At 40.3% G+C, this 16,496-nt stretch overlaps 1 protein-coding gene across 1 annotated transcript in view; it reads right to left on the bottom strand.

The window, feature by feature from the left end:
* Positions 1–16,155, bottom strand: part of LOC140200834 (pro-neuregulin-2, membrane-bound isoform-like) — a 137,939-nt gene extending 121,784 nt beyond the window's left edge. Inside the window, exon 1 of the mRNA XM_072264464.1 lies at positions 16,051–16,155. Coding sequence (XP_072120565.1) covers positions 16,051–16,129 — 79 coding nt within the window. The 5' untranslated portion in view covers positions 16,130–16,155. The remainder of the gene's footprint in view (positions 1–16,050) is intronic.
* Between the last annotated feature and the right edge of the window lie 341 nt (positions 16,156–16,496).

A 16,496-nucleotide genomic window follows, 5' to 3' on the forward strand; every position in this document is an offset into this window, starting at 1 on the left:
TTCCTGAAAGTATGCTCACTATGTGGTCTGGAAAATAGATGCCGCCACAGAACACAAGATGTTGAGTTTTATGTGCCATGGCCATTACTCAATCAGACACATGCTAACCATGGCTGGAAGATTATCAATTTAGTGGAAAATATCCTCCAGCCTGGCTGAGGCTTGCTTTCTTACAATGCAAAGCACATTCCACAATGAATGTTGCAGAGCAGCACATTTTGACGGCCTGGTGGCGCTCCCACAAATGGTGGCATCCGTTAGTCTCGCGAGACTATGGATCTGTGCCTGGAAAGTTCCAGGGCGCAGGCCTGGGCAAGGTTGCATAGAAGACTGGCAGTTGCCAATGCAGCAAGTCTCCTCTCTCCACAACACCGATGTTGTCTAAGGGAAGGGCAAGGGCCAATACAGCTTGGCACCAGTGTCCTCACAAGAGTTGCCAGAACGAGGTTGAAGGCAACGTTCAGACTGCCTTAGGGACTCCAACTCCGGATTTGTCCTCAGGGTTTACTCCCGAAGCCTTTCCCATGAGTGGGTATGGCCGCAAGGCATAGGAGGCTTGAAGTCAGAGTTTTCCCTCTCTTAGATAGAATGCCTTCCCAGGCTGATGAGCTCCAACTAGCCGAAGCACTGGTTTTAAGGCACCAGGACCCACCTTCGCCCCTTCTCCTGTCGGTAGAAATAGTTCTGCTGGGCTTAGAGGCTAAGCCACATGAGAAGGCCAGGAGTTGGACTTGGTTGTCAGAGGCTATTTGAGGCGCATGTTGTGAGGAGCACTTTTAGGTGGTGGGAGCTTGCCCCCACTACCACTCCTCGGCTTGACAACCTTCGAACCAACTCCCACAAATATTTTATGAGTAAAGGCCACATTTTAAGGGCCACTTCACCTCTGCATACTAAGTGATTGAAGTCTAAAATGTTTCCTTGTATGTATATTTTTAAAAAATCCATTGATGCTGCCTGACCTGTTGAGCTCCTCCAGAACACTGTGTGCATTGCTCTAGGTTTCCAGCATCTGTAATACCTGTTGTGTCTATAAAGTAAATCTGGTTGGCAAATGAAATAATGTTGGTCCTGTAAAAGTCAAGATGAGGATGTGCTCTGTCATGCATCTGCAAATGTTATGAATAGAGTGTATTATTTGAAAGAAAGATCACCCCTCATTGCAGCTGGCCCTCAAGCCCTCTAATGCTGTGACTCCGATCAGCCCATCACTATGAGCAAATTACAAACCTGCTCCTCCATCTAGCATGACCTTCAGTTCCTGATATCCTTCTGACCAATCCTTTGATCCACCTATGGTGCTTCTACCAGCCTATGGTGTTTCCACAACTCAGGCCTGCACAAAACATACATTAAACCATCTTATCACACACTTAACACACCTCTCCTACCACCAACTATTTTCACAACAAAATACCCTTAAAATATTGCAACACTCACAACACGCTGGGAGAACTCAGCAGGTCAGGCAGCATCCGTGGAAACGATCAGTCAACGTTTTGGGCCGGAACCCTTCGTCAAGACTGAAGGGTTCTGGTCCGAAACGTTGACTGATCTTTTCCATGGATGCTGCCCGACCTGCTGAGTTCCTCCAGCGTGTTGTGAGTGTTGCTTTGACCCCAGCATCTGCAGAGTATTTTGTGTTTACCCTTAAAATATTACTCTTTGTTCTTTTTGATGTCATGTTAGGCTTTAAACCCCTTAAAACAGTAGTTTAATATAGGACCTTGTAATTCACCAAATAAATATTTCAAAATCCAATGGGTATTAAGACTTTTCAACTTTTGGATATGTCGTTTATATGATCTTTGTGGATAGTTTCCCCTGAAGTGGTGAATCCCACTTTTTTTCACCACCAACAGTTAAATCCTGGGCAATATTTTTAAAAATTAGATACCTTTTAAGTGCTGTAATGGTCAGTTTGTACACAGCAACACTACACAAATGGCAATTAGATATATGGGCAATTAATTCAGTTAATTCAATACTGATAATTCTAGTAATTGTGTAATATACAGTATACTGTGCCCATTAAACATAGTAGCTGGATTTCCTGTCCCTACAGTTTCATAACTTTTAAAAATTTATCAGGGGTCATAAGAAAAAAGGAAATTGATTAAGGAACGACAAAGTACATTTAAATGAAAAGGATTTGCTTTCCTTTAGTGCTCAAGTTTTTTTTTCCAAAGAAAATTCAAACAAGATTATGTTTTTATAGCACTAAGACAGCGAAGGATCAATGAGGTAGAGTTGTGCATTGGCAGAAGAGCTGTAGACTCCAATGTCATGTATCCAGATGATATTGATGAGAGACAACATGCAGAAGTGGAAAGAGATGAGCTAAGAATGACTGCACAGGGATCTCCCAAATTAAAGGTACTGGAAAGCAAAACAGTGGATTCTCCAGTGTTATTGGAGGGTTGGAGTGGGACCATGGAAGAGAAAACAGCTAAACGTATTCCAAATAAATCTTCGATGTAGGATAGTGTTATTAAACATGGGAACAGTGCACAGACTTTAGTGTTGTCCGAGGATGGAAGAATTTGTGTCTTGTAGAAGTTGAGATGTTTGCATCTATATTCTAGCATTTGAGATGACCAAACTCTGGATCAGTGTGAGACACCCAAACACTGTATCTAGAGTAAGGGCCAGAAGTCACAATTGTGTGGTGAGAAGCTTTGTTTGTTAAACAGAGATACCCTGCAGCACACTGATCTGAGCAACACAAAAAACAAGTACTAGAGGAACTCAGCAAGTCAGGCCACATCTATGGTGGGGAATAAAGAGTTGATTTTTTAGGCCAAGACCCTTCTTCAGGACTGGAAAGAACGAGGGGAGGGACAGAAACCAGAATAAGGAACTAGGTGGAGGGAAAAGATTACAAGGTGGTAGGTGACAGATGAGATCAGGTGAGAGGGAAGGCGGGTGGGTGGGGGAGGATGAATTAAGTAAGAATCTTGGAGGGGATAGGTGAAAGAGGTAAAAGGCTGACGAAGAGGGAATCTATTCGGAGAGGATGTTGTACCATGGAAGAAGGGGAAGGAAGAGGAGAACCAAAGGGAGGTGAAGGGTGGGTGAACAGAAGAGAGAGGGTGAGAGAGTAATTAGAATGGAAAATTGAAAAAAAAGAGAGCAGAAGGAAGGGAGAGAAATAACCAGAAGTTAGAGAAATCAATGTTCATGCCATCAAGTTGGGATTTACACAGATGGAATATGAGGTGTTGCATCACAAACCTGAGTTTGGCCTCATCGTGGCAGTAAAGGAGGCAATGAACAGTCATGTCAGAATGCGAATGAGAAGTCAAATTGTAATGGATAACCACTGGGAGATTGCTGCCTTCTCTTTTAAGAGACAATGGCAAGAGATTGCAAAAGGCAGGACCAGATCAATCACTGAGCCAATCAAATCAGGACGGTAACGGTATGAAGAAGGTATAATATTAAGGAATTTGATTAGGGGGTTTGTGCAAACAGAATCCAGCGAGGATACATTCATTTTCTGAAGGATTTAATGGTTGAGGATCAATAACCCCAGATGAAAGAATTCTAGCAGAAGGAGGTGAATAAACAATTGTTATCAGCCACACTGGATTAAAATAACATTGATACAAGCACTATGGAGATTATTCATGCTAAACATAGCAGATTAGCCCTGACATTTAAGAATCTGAAGTGCAATATTTCCTGAAATACATCAGTTGCAATTACCTAGCCGTGAGAAGCAGAAAATAATAGGCAAACTGGTAGATGATTGACATCTCACAAAATAGAATCAAAATTCTGGTTCTTCAAACCTCAGATATATAAAAAAATTATTTAGAGATACAGTATGGTAACAGGCCTTTATGACTGAATGAGCACGTGCTAACTAATTCAACCCATGTGGCCAATTAACCTAACCCGTACACATTTGGAATGTGGGAGGAAACAGCAGCACCCTGAGGAAACATAATCTATCACATGGAGAATGCACAAACTCCTGATAGACAGCGATAGTACTGAACCTGGGTCACTGGCACTGTTAAAGTGTTACACTAACTGCTACCCTATCATGGCGCTCACATTGTTGTTGAAGTAATGAAGTCTACAGGCAATACATAAAGTGCATCTAAACAAAACAGAAAAGAAATACTGGCAGAAAGAACAGACAGAATATATGACAGCTTTAAAATGATAAGCCGGGTGTAACAGAATGCACATCAATTGCACCCATGTAGATGGGTCATATCAGTCTTCACCTTCTGTAGCAAACTTTGGCAGCAGTGATTCCTGCTACTATATTCAATAAACAAAGTGCCTGTTCAGTAGCAATCAATACTTAACCACAATCTCACCAAGGAAAAGTAAGATTGTCGATTTTGCTCAGGGCAACCCATTTTCCAGGAGGATCCAAAGGCTCCTAAGGATCTTAAGTATTCACAGAGTGCTGGCCTTCACATTGATGAATGCAGAAGGGCAAATAGAATAGGACAGAAAGGAACAGAACTTCGTCATTGCTCAGGATAATGAGATTGCGCTGCTACTCCTGTCCATACAAAACAGTTATTTAGATTGCATGTTGTATGGCTTAATATAAACAAAATTCCCATATTTACATGCAACAAGTGACTTCAATAGTCCATAACACTCAAAGGCCATTGGCCAGCAGGGGTGTCGCATTGCACAGCTGCACAACAGCCCTCGGAAAGCCGTTTTTCAGTCTAACTGTCTTGGCTAAAATGTTTCTGTATCTCCTACCTGATGGCAGGAGATTGAACAGACAGTGTCCGGGAAGGGATGAGTACAGCATAGGCATCAATGTTTGTATATGGTCTCTGGTAGATGAATCTCAGTGATGTGCTTATGCTGAGCTATCCTAATCACACGTTGGAGTTTTAAAAAATTGTTGCCTTAAGTTCCCATTCTACATCATCAGAAATGTCCATATTTCAAATTGAATACATTTAGGTACCTTTCCTTAAACATTTCACCTTTCACCCTTAACCCACCTCTAGTTGTGGTCGCACCCAACCTTACTGGAGAAAAAACTGCTTGCATTTACCCGACCCATACTCTCATCATTTTGTATACCTCCATCAAATCTCCCCTCTATCATCTGTGTTCCAGGGAATAAAGTCTTAACTGATTTAATCTTTCCCTATAACTCAGGTCCTCAAGTCCCAGTAACATCCTTGCAGATTTTCTCTGCACTTTTCAATCTTACTTAGAACTTCCTTGAAGGTAGGTGATGAAGACTGCACACAATGCTTTATATTAGGCCTCATCAAAGTCTTAAACAATTTTATTATAACATCCCTTAATACATTGATTCATGAAGGCCAATGTTCCAAAAGCTTTCTTTTCAACCCCATCTATCTGTTACACCACTTTCAAGGAATTGTGATCTGTATTCCAGATCCCTCCGTTCTATTGCACTCTTCAGTGCCCTACTGCTGACTGTCTAAGACCTACTCTGGTTGGTCCTACCAAAGTGCAACACCTCACACTTGTCTGCATTAAGTTAATCTGCCATTTTACAGCCAATTTTTCCAGCTGGCCCAGGTCCCGCAGCAAGTTTTGATAGCCTTCCTCGCTATTCACTAAACCCCCAATCTTGGTGTCATCTGATTCAGGAAACTTGGTTAAACACATTTGACAAATTCCTTTTCATCCAGGAGACTCAATCAATATGTGGAAATTTAAAATCACCTACTATCACAACCTTATGTTTCTTGCAACAGTCTGCAATCTCTCTACAAATCTGCTCCTCTAAATCCCCTGGAGTGTTGGGTGGTCTATAATATAATCCTAATAACATGGTCAGACATTTCTTATTCCTCTGTTCTACCCATAAAGCCTTTCTGGCCAAGTTCTCCAGTCTGTCCTGTTCGAGCACTGCTGTGATATTTTTCTTCACTAGTAATGCCTCCCCTCCCCTTTTAATATCTCCCAGTCTATCACGTGTAAAACCACAGAACTCTGGAACATTGAGCTGCCAGTCCTGCCCCTCTTGCAACCAAGTCTTACTAATGGCTAATTCCATGTACTGATCCATACCCTAAACTCATCTGCCTTTCCTACAATACTCATTCAATGAAATATATGCTGTTCAGAACATTAGTTCCACCATTCTCAACCTTTTGAGTCCTGACTTTGTATGTAGATTTAACAACATCTTTCTCCACAACCACTCCACTATCTGTTCTTCTGCTCTGGTTCTCTTCTCTCTGCAACCCTAGTTTAAAATACTCCCCCATGCAGCACTGGCAAACCTTCCTGCTGGGATACTAGTCCCCCTACAATTCAGGTGCAAACTGTACCTTCTATACAGGTCTCATCTTCCCTGGAAGAGAGCACAATGATCCAAAAATCTGAAGCCCTCCCTCCTGCACCATCTCCTTAGCCACGTGTTTACCTGTATGATCTTCCCATTTCTGGCCTTACTAGCACATGGCACAGGTAGCAATCCTGAGATCACAACCCTGGAGGACCTGTTCTTCAATGTGGCACCTAACTCCCTAACTCACTTGCAGATCCTGGTCACTCCTTATACCTGTAGGTCATGACCTCTGGCTGTTCAACCTCCCACTTAAGAATGCTGTGGACACAACCTGAGATGTCCCTGACCCTGGCACCCAGGAGGCAACCTACCATCTGGGAATCTCATTCTCATCCACAGAAACTCCTTTCTGTTCCCCTAACCACTGAATCTGCCATCACTACAGCTTGCTTCTTCTCCCCCCTTCCCTACAAAGGCACAGAGCCAGACTCAGTGCCAGAGACCTAACTGCTGTGGTCATCACCCTCTTCCACAACAATATCCAAAGCAGTATACCTGTAGCTGTAGGGAATGGCCACAGGCATACTTTGAACTGGCTAGCTATTCCATTCCCCCTTCTAACAATCAACAAGTTATCTGTGTCCTTCTCCTTGGGTGTATGTACATCCCTGTATATCTACTGTGATGAAGTGCTTTGAGAGGTTGGTCATGGCCAGAATCAGCATCTGTCTAAGCAAAGAGCTGGACCCTCTGCAATTTGCAAATTGCCACAATTGACCTACAGTGGGATGCAATCTCACTGGCTCTCCGCTCAGCTTTGGATCACCTGGACAATAGGCTACTGTTTATTAATTATAGCTCAGCGTTCAACACAATCAGTACTAATCATCAACCTGGACCTCAGCAAATGGATCCTTGGCTTCCTCATCAGGTGACCATAGTCAGTGCCGATTGGAAATAACACCTCATCCATGCTGATAATCACCACTGGCACACCTCAAAGGCGTGTGCTTAGCTCACTGCTTTATTTTCTCTGCATCCACAAATGTGGCACAGCACAGCCATCTGTACATTTGCCAATGATACATCTATTGCTGTATCGTTCATGTGGTGACATGGAGGCATGCAGGAGCGAGATAGATCAGCTAGTTGAGTGGTGTCACAAAGACAACCTTGCACTCAACATCAGTAAGATCAAAGAATTGATTGTGGACTGCAGGAAAGAAGGGAAAGTTGAGTGAACACACCTCAGTTTCAAGACCCTCTGTGTCAACTTCTCTAAAGATCTATCCTGGGACCAACATATTGATATAATCACAAAGAAAGCACAACAGTGGATATATTTCATTAGGAGTTTGAGACGACTTAGTATGTACCAAAGACTCTTACAAATTTTTACAGATATACCATGGAGATCATTCTAACTGGTTGCAACACCATCTCGTACGGAGGGGCCACTGCACAGGATCAGAGAAGCTGCAGAGGGTTGCAAACTCAGCAAGCTCTATCATAGGAACTAACCTCCCCAGAATCATGGGCATCTTCAAAAGGAAATGCCTCAAAAAGGTGGCATCCATCTTTAAGGTCCCCCATCACCGAGGACATGCTCTTTTATCATTGCTACCATCAGTGAGGAGGTACATGAACCTGAAGACACACCTAAAAAAATCGATCCTCAAAACTGGACAGCAGACTCAGGCTGCAAGTGCAGTTCACGTTTGAGAAAAAGTAAGTGGGAAAGATGTGCTGGGCTACAGGTTCGATTAAAACACAGAGATCTTAGAGGTGCCACCACAACAATGAGCCCCCACTGTTCACTACCTCACTGTTTCTTTTTGCTCTCTTTGCACTGTTTATTCAATTTAATTTTATATAAATTGTATATATATAATATACACATTTCTTCATGTAATTTATAATTTTTTTGTTATGTACTGCAATGTACTGTTACTGCAAAACAACAAATTTCAAAACATGCAATAATGTTTGAAGGCTGAATGTAAATAAATTTCAGTCATATGTAAAATGTCAATACTGAGCTGAACTAGGCACAATTTGAAGTATCAGAAGCATAATGAAAAATAACAATAAAAGCAATTAGTTAATGCGTATTTTTTTCCAATTTGGATCCAGGAATTTATAATTCATTCCTATCTGCAAGCCTTTCTCAATAATTAGTTGTAGGGTACTGGATTGCTTTCAAATTATGTGTAATTTAATTGCGCAAAATGTAAGTGGAGCTCAATGAGTAATTCCATTTCAAGAAAGTCATCAAACACATCAGCAAAAAGTAAAGGGGTCTGTTTAGTATTGTAATCTTTCCTCTTCCCACTCTACAATCTGCATAAAGGCTTCAGGATAACGACATGCTATTTTTTGAAACATGCAATTCATTAGGAGACTGGACAGGGCAAACACAAGGAAAAACCTCATAGGAAAGTCGAAGATCAGAGGACATGGACTCAAAAGTAAGGAGGCAGAAATTTAAGAAAGTATGTTGAATAATTTCCTCTTGCAAAAGGCAACAAATCTTTGAAATTCCATGCTCCAGAAAGGTACAGAATCCTTTAATAAATAAAAAAATAATCTGATTCATGTTTTAATCACCAAATGAATGAAGGGTTGGAGGATGATTTTATTTAATGGCAGAACAGGCTCAGTGGATTAAATTACCTATTCCTTTTCCTATTTCTTATATCTTCTATTCGTAAACAGGTTGCTGCACAATTTTGAGCAAGGTTGAGCAATAATTGATGGAAATTTAAATGGAAAGCAGGAAATGCTGGAAACAGTCTGTTGGTCAATCAGCATCCATTTAAGCATGGCTGTAAATGGTTCCCTTTGGCTTTAGAAAGATGCATATAAAGGTTTATTTTAAAATACAGAGCCCAAAGAGAAAGGATGAAAGAAACAACTGAATCAAGAAATAAAATAACCACACTTAAGTGCCAATAAGAAATTTCTAGTCAGCACGAGATGCTCTCCTGGGTTTAATGTTTCTGGTAAGTGAATCCTGGAACCCCTTACAATGGGGAGATCAAAATTACAGTCCAATATCTAGTTACCTGTTATTCACCCAGAATTGTAACAATAAAAACCACTGTTGTATGAACAAGATATTTAATTCCATCTGGTCTATTATATAAGTTTCTCCAATCCTCTGAAACGCAGGCTGATACTTTATTGACATAATAATGGATCAACAGGCTGATCCATTCTACAAAATGAGCGACATTTCATAGTAGAGCTCAGTTTACTTTAACTTATTTTTAATGAACCTTGTGTTATTAGTTCGGAGCAGGTATGAAGTCACGAGTTAAACCTCTCTAACCATTTCCAAATCTCCCAAAATAAAATATGTAATACTTTGCATGTTGTTAATCTGAAATAAAAGCTACTAAAGCACTGAAAGGAACAGATTTTGTTGTGCTAATGGAAAATCAGAAAGAAGAGTTTCCTTTCAGCAATGTGAAGGCACTCTGAAAGAAAAGATGTTTGTGTTCCTGAAATGTTAATTTGATCCTTTTCTCACAGTTGCTATCTAATCTGTTGAATTTTGAGGGATGTTTATCTCCCAGCTCAGTGTGCCTGGAGATCACAAGCAGTGCTTCCAATTAAATAGAACTACCACCCTCCAGGTGAGAACTCCTGCCTATGAACCCCAGCTGACGTCAAATGAACAGAGCAATTCCAACATCTCACTTGTAAATGTTTACTGAGCTGTTTTGAATGATCCTCCATTGTCCAAAACAATCTGAATAAATGCACTTTTATTCAATTCCTTCCTTCAACAAACAGACAAAAATTCCATAACATGATAGAGGTTCATCTAAAAAGATCAATGTCTCAAGTCGTGAAATCTTCTGTTGTTCAAGCAATTTAAAGCTTTGTAGATTTTTATTCCAGTGATTGCTGTAGGTGTTACCTCCTTCTTGAATGTCAATTTCACTCAGTGAGAGCACTCTCACCAATGTCACTATGTCATGGGTTCAAAGAACACTTATGAATCTAGACCGCTATTTGCCTGAAACGTTAACATTTTCTGAAAAGGCAGCCATTTCATGAGATATGCAGGGAATTCTGAAAAAACTGTTAATATTGACCATGCGAAAGGTTGTGTCAGTGGACGTCTAAAGCATTTTGAGGCCTTGCTGTTATTAACATTACGGAGCTGCAGGCATCAAAAAGCAACTATATTCCCAAAAGAGCACAAAAACGCCTCACTCACAAGCAGATCTGTCCATCAGGTCACATCTTCGGGTAAGGAACAAATGGTATGAGATGGAGCAGGAGCATGATTTACGTATTTAGGCAGTCTTCTGCATGGCTCTCATAAATCTACAGGATTAGGTAAAAATTGCATCACATTCACATTGGACATTATGAGTTTGCCAAATCCCCAAGACTTTCTACAGGGGCACCATTGAGAGCATCCTGGCTGGCTGTATGGGAACTGCACCAACCTTTATCACTGGGCACTACAGAGAGTGGTACGGACAGGCCAGCGCATCCGTGGATGCGAACTTCCCTCCACAGAGGACATTTACAGCAGCAGGTGCTTAATGAAGGCCTGGAAGATCATCGGGAACAGCAGTCACCGCAACCATAAACTGTTTCAGCTGCTTCTGTCTGGCAAATGGTACTACAGCATTAAAGCCAGGGCCAACAGGCTATAGCACAGCTTCTTTCTACGAGCCATTAGACCTATAATTTCACAGTTCTGTACAGTGCAATGGAGTCATAATGCAAAGATTTTTACTCCCTCACGTTGTGGGATGGATGTAAGATTTAAATAAATTCAAATTCAAATTCAAATTCGCACCATCACTTGAGGCTGTTCACTTTTTAGACAACAAACAAATGACCTGCAGCTTCAAGTCCATGCATCCAGTCAAGAATGATTAAAACGAGGCCGAGTCTTACACTTTACATGGATGCAAAAGATCCATAGCACTTTTTCCACAATGTAAATGAACGCAGCAGGCCAAGCAGCATCTATAGGAAGAGGTACAGTCGACTTTTCTGGCCGAGACCCTTACATTCCGTCTGGGTAGCCTCCAACCTGATGGCATGAACATTGACTTCTCTAACTTTCGTTAATGCCCCACCTCCCCTTCGTACCCCATCCTTTATTCATTTATTTATTTATTTATTTTTTCCTCTCTCTTTTTTCTCCTTCTGTCCCTCTCACTATAACTCCTTGCCCATTCTCTGGGCTCCCCTCCCCTTTTCTTTCTCCCTAGGCCTCCTGTCCCATGACCATCTCCCTTCTCCAGCCTCGTATACCTTTTGCCAATCAACTTTCCAGCTGTTAGCTCCATCCCTCCCCCTCCTGTCTTCTCCTATCATTTTGGATCTCCCCTTCCCCATCCCACTTTCAAATCTCTTACTATTTCTTCTTTCAGTTAGTCCTGACGAAGGGACTCGGCCCGAAACGTCGACTGTACCTCTTCCTATAGATGCTGCCTGGCCTGCTGCGTTCACCAGCATCTTTTGTATGTGTTGCTTGAATTTCCAGCATCTGCAGATTTCCTCGTGTTTGCGTTTTCCACAATGTACTGGGTTCTCTTGGAGCCTTAGGCACCAATCAGCTTTCAAATTCCACCACCAAGTGATTAATCTCACTACTAACAGCAGATACCCTGCTATATACAAGTAGTTAGTTGTGTTAAAAGCAACACATATGGCATTGCCTTTGTAACACTTTGATGCAGTATTTAATTAAGGAAAGCCCTCTGTAAATATTGGTTCTTAATTGTTCTTTAACTACTCGTGGAAAAATGCATATGATTCTGATGTAGATTTTCTTATTAGGCAAATATATTTACATTATATGTAAGCTTTGGCTGCTGTTTCAAAATAAAAAAATATACAATGTGGTTTCCTTCTTGAATATCTTTTAAATCCATTAAAGTTTTGGTCTTGAGGGTGCCTCATGTTACACAACATTCCAACAAGCAGTCGACCTCAGTTATGGTCATGTAGTTAATGGAGACATTTTGAACAAATTGGGAAGTTTTTCAAAGTCTAAGCAAATAGTTCAGCATGTAAAATATCTGTATTTTAGATTTTAAACTTTGAAAGCTGCCACAATTCTACAAAATTTTAAGTTTCAATTTTGGTTTCCAGCAATGCATAATCCACATTTAATCAGCAGAGTGATGTCTCCCATCTTCATCTTTGTAATACTGACCTAGAATATTCAGCAAGGTGTCCAAAAATATGAAGCAATGAATAATCTGCCAAAGAAACTCAGTAGGTTGAGCAGCATCTGTGGGTGGCGGGTGTGGATGGGTGGGAGGAGGAAGGGTTTGTCAGTGTTTCAGGTCAAAACCTTGCACAAGGACTACCTGCAGCCTCTTGTTTCATTCTATTAATATGACCCTATTGGTGCAGTCTTTGACAGAAACAACATCGCAATTACACAGCATTACGATGTTATGTATTCCCCTTTTTACTGGGAAAGAAAGAAAAATTGTTATCCAACACCCACATCCAAAACAGTTATTATTGATACTGTATATGGAAATGGGAACATAACATTTAATTAAGTTCACTCAGAATGACTCCCCAAAGGCAACATAGAGCAGTGTCAGCAGTAGTCAGTTAAATCTAAACAGCAAACATGCCTACTTCAATATGTACCAATGGACTATGCTGGACTGTAAGGAAATGAACCTCCACTCACAATCCCACCTCAGGCAGACCTTTGATTATGCCTCTCGTCCTCTCCACAATACGGTTAGTCACCGTTCTGCCTGATCTTAGGTTCTTCTTCAGTCATATTGTGCCAGCTACCTTGTAACGAACAGCGAAGTACAAAATTGAGCTTTTGGTATCCAGGTTGAGGGCAGCAGCATGTTATTTTTGTTCTGGCTCTTTTTTTTTACTTTAGACTAGTTAAACATAAGCGTAATTACCTAATATTACAATATTTAAAACATTTTTCTGTGTTTACCGGGGTAACCAGCACCTCCCCACCCCCTGATCAGCTGGTCAGTTCAATGATACCCAACATTCAAAGGTCATCCCAAACATCCGCAGATAGCAACATTCTTCAAGTCTACAAACCATGGGATCCATTAACTTCACTAGTTATATTGCCTAATTCACAGAAACTTTGATTTTTTTTCCGGTACCTTTATTCATACTTAATTCTGAGCTGTTGGTTTGATACACTCCCAGTCTTATTGTGAGTTAATTACAATGGACTGAGGCTCATAACCTTTTGTCATTTTCCATGAAATAGTTAAACTAAGCTGAGTTCCTTGATGACTTCATCAGGTGTGGGGAAATATAATAGGCAAGTGAAACCTATGTTAGGATCAAGGTTACCCAAAAGTTCCCCAATCTAAATGTTCAGAGAGTGTGATGTTTGCTACAAATGGACGCAAACATTTCAAAACAGAAGGATTTTGCTTTTAGATGCTTTATGCATAAAACACAGGTGTAAATGATTTCAATTGCCAGACACTACTCAACAAGAAAACTTAGTCTCAATAGTTTCAACCAGTAAATTGTTCCAATATTAATATGAACACATTGAGTTCTGCTATTTCAGGTAAACAGCTATATAAAATCAGAGAAAACCTCTGATTTCAAAATGCTGCTCAGATTGTATGAATGCATATTATCATAAGCAATAACTGCACAAAATGCATCTTCTCTGAATACAACCCAGGAATGGTGCCTTGTTGTTACCTTAATGCACTATATTTTGATTCTGTCAGTGGGTATAGGCAAGCAACTTGCATTTTGAAGCTTTGCTCTCAATGGCACTTTTGGCAGCAGAAATATCATTGTGAGCAAGCCTTTTGACATTTAAGAGTTATCACACACTCTTATTTCAGTACATATACCTTAGCAGATAATATCAGCTGTTACAAAGCTCACTGCCTTGTGTCATGCATTTGGACATAAACCAGACAAAATGAGTTTCAGATTTTATTGCTTACCTCCATCTAGGGATACATTAGCAAGCATTCAATACTATGCATGGAATCAGGGGATGGAATTGGCCTACAAGCTTGGCAGTGAGGGAATTAAAAGGGAAAATGCTGATATGAGCAGGAGGACCAGATGCCGATTCAAAAGTAAGAAAATACAGCAGGCTGAGATCTCCTTTAAAATCTCCTGGCACTGAAACCACAATTCTTTGCTTTCAACAAATCCACTTTTGAGTCTTCATTTTACTTATTTTATTACTAGATGGTGCAGTTAGATTAATAAATCTGAATGTGACTGGATTTTCAATAATATAAAGTCTTTTGAAGTCATGGCACACAGCCATAGAAAGGACCAGAGAGTGTGTCAGTACACTAAAGCCCAATAGACAGGATTATTGAGAGTCAAAGGCAGCCTGTTAACTGAGTTGTCCATCTCAGCCAAATTCAAGTACTTCTCCCTGGAGACTGGTGCATCCACATGTGGCTGGTTGCTGAGTGGCTTTACTTACCACCCGCAACCAGCCACATATCTGTGTTGGTACCCAGGCTGAAAGCAGTCTACTCTCTCGATATTCCTTAGGGTATGTCCTATGGATATGTTAACCACTAGAGATCCCTGGTCTGTGCAAAGTATGTTTGGAATGGTACTGAGATACACAAGCCCATCAGTAGAAAGAGAACAATCTATCCTCATCTCCTGCCCTATATGTGGAAGAGTTTGCAAGTTTTACATCAGTCATCACAAAACCCATAAACTTGAATGAAAGGAAGCTATCCTCAATCCTGGGTGACTGCTTCACAAGAATGTAATCCATTCATATTAACTAATGCCTTGCTAACTTACAGTGAAACAGTCAGGAAAGCACTCTAAAAGTTTAGATGCAGGAAAGGGTTACTCATTCAGTTATCAACACTAAGATGCATTCGCTATAAAGTGATTACATTGTGTCTGAAAACATATTCTGCTTGAAAATCACACATCACTAAAAATCGCGTTGCTCAAATTCAACCACATAATGTAAAGTTCTTTTGATAAACTTTATCTTAAACATCTGAAAGTAAATATTTACATCATCAGCAGCAGCACAGAAGCTAAGAACACATAAAGCAAGATCTTTAACTTGACGCTTTGCAGGCATGGTACAAATAAACATGCACAGAGGGTCTGCCCTCCTTCAAGCATACTGAACACTCTTCTGAGGAAACTAGCTTCAAGTCACATTCTCACTGATTATAAACTACTATTATGTTTTGTCAATATAACGGTGGGAGAGGTTAATTCCAATCCAATGTGGCATTTTCATGCTTAACTTTTATTAAATAAAGGAACACATTTAGCACCAGAAGAAACACTATAATTTTAAACATCACACAAGTAAATCAATGCACTTGAGTCAAGCTGTTTTCAGATACTACAATGGAACATGGACTTTACAGTGTGTCAGATTACTCCTAAAGAAGGAACTCTGCCCACGTTTTAACAAACATCTTTAAGAACTGAATAACTTGTGCTGCACTAATTTACTTTTCTTCCATTTCTAGCAAGTAGTTTTCAGAATGTATTTTGTGTAAACAGTTACTTCTTAAATATTCTACTACGACCTTCAGTAACATTTGTCATTTTATATCGTACAAGTTTTAACTTTCAAGGCTGTCAAAATAAGACAAGTATAACAGGCATGTTCTACATGCTAAACCACATCAACTTTTCATAGAATCAAATATCTTGATATGCAGTAACATGTCCATTTTTGCAAAAGGGTACAACCTTAAAAAGCAGTGAGAGGAATTGCAATATATTAGTTCCTTCACTGACATTAAAGTGACATGTTTCAAATTAATTACCTTTTTGTTTACGTCCCTTTCCTTTACCACGTCTTTCACCCTTCTTTTTCCCTCTGTTCTTTTTCTTGTTCTCAGACATGCTGTGTAGTTGGAAACTAATCCTAGCAGAGACGCAACAGACTATCCTGTATGAAGACTAGCTTAACTTCCTTGTCCCTTATGTTTATTCAACACCCAGTGTTGCACCTCCTACTACTGATGACGTCTGTTAGAGGCTGTCTGGATGGGGGTTTCCCACGCAGCAACCATTCACTAAACAATCTTCTCCAACCTCCACCCCCATCCAACCATTGCTAGGGACTTAGGACTGAATATTTTAATTATTTTGCTTAGAGTAGCATAGAGGCAATTTTGAATAACTGCTAAAAACCGAAACCCAATGGACACATTTTTTACACTTGTTTTAACACAAATTATTTTTTATGTTTTTTTTAAACATGATAAGC

The sequence above is a fragment of the Mobula birostris genome, chromosome 7 (genome assembly GCF_030028105.1).
Source record: "Mobula birostris isolate sMobBir1 chromosome 7, sMobBir1.hap1, whole genome shotgun sequence".
Taxonomy (NCBI): Eukaryota; Metazoa; Chordata; class Chondrichthyes; order Myliobatiformes; family Myliobatidae; genus Mobula; species Mobula birostris.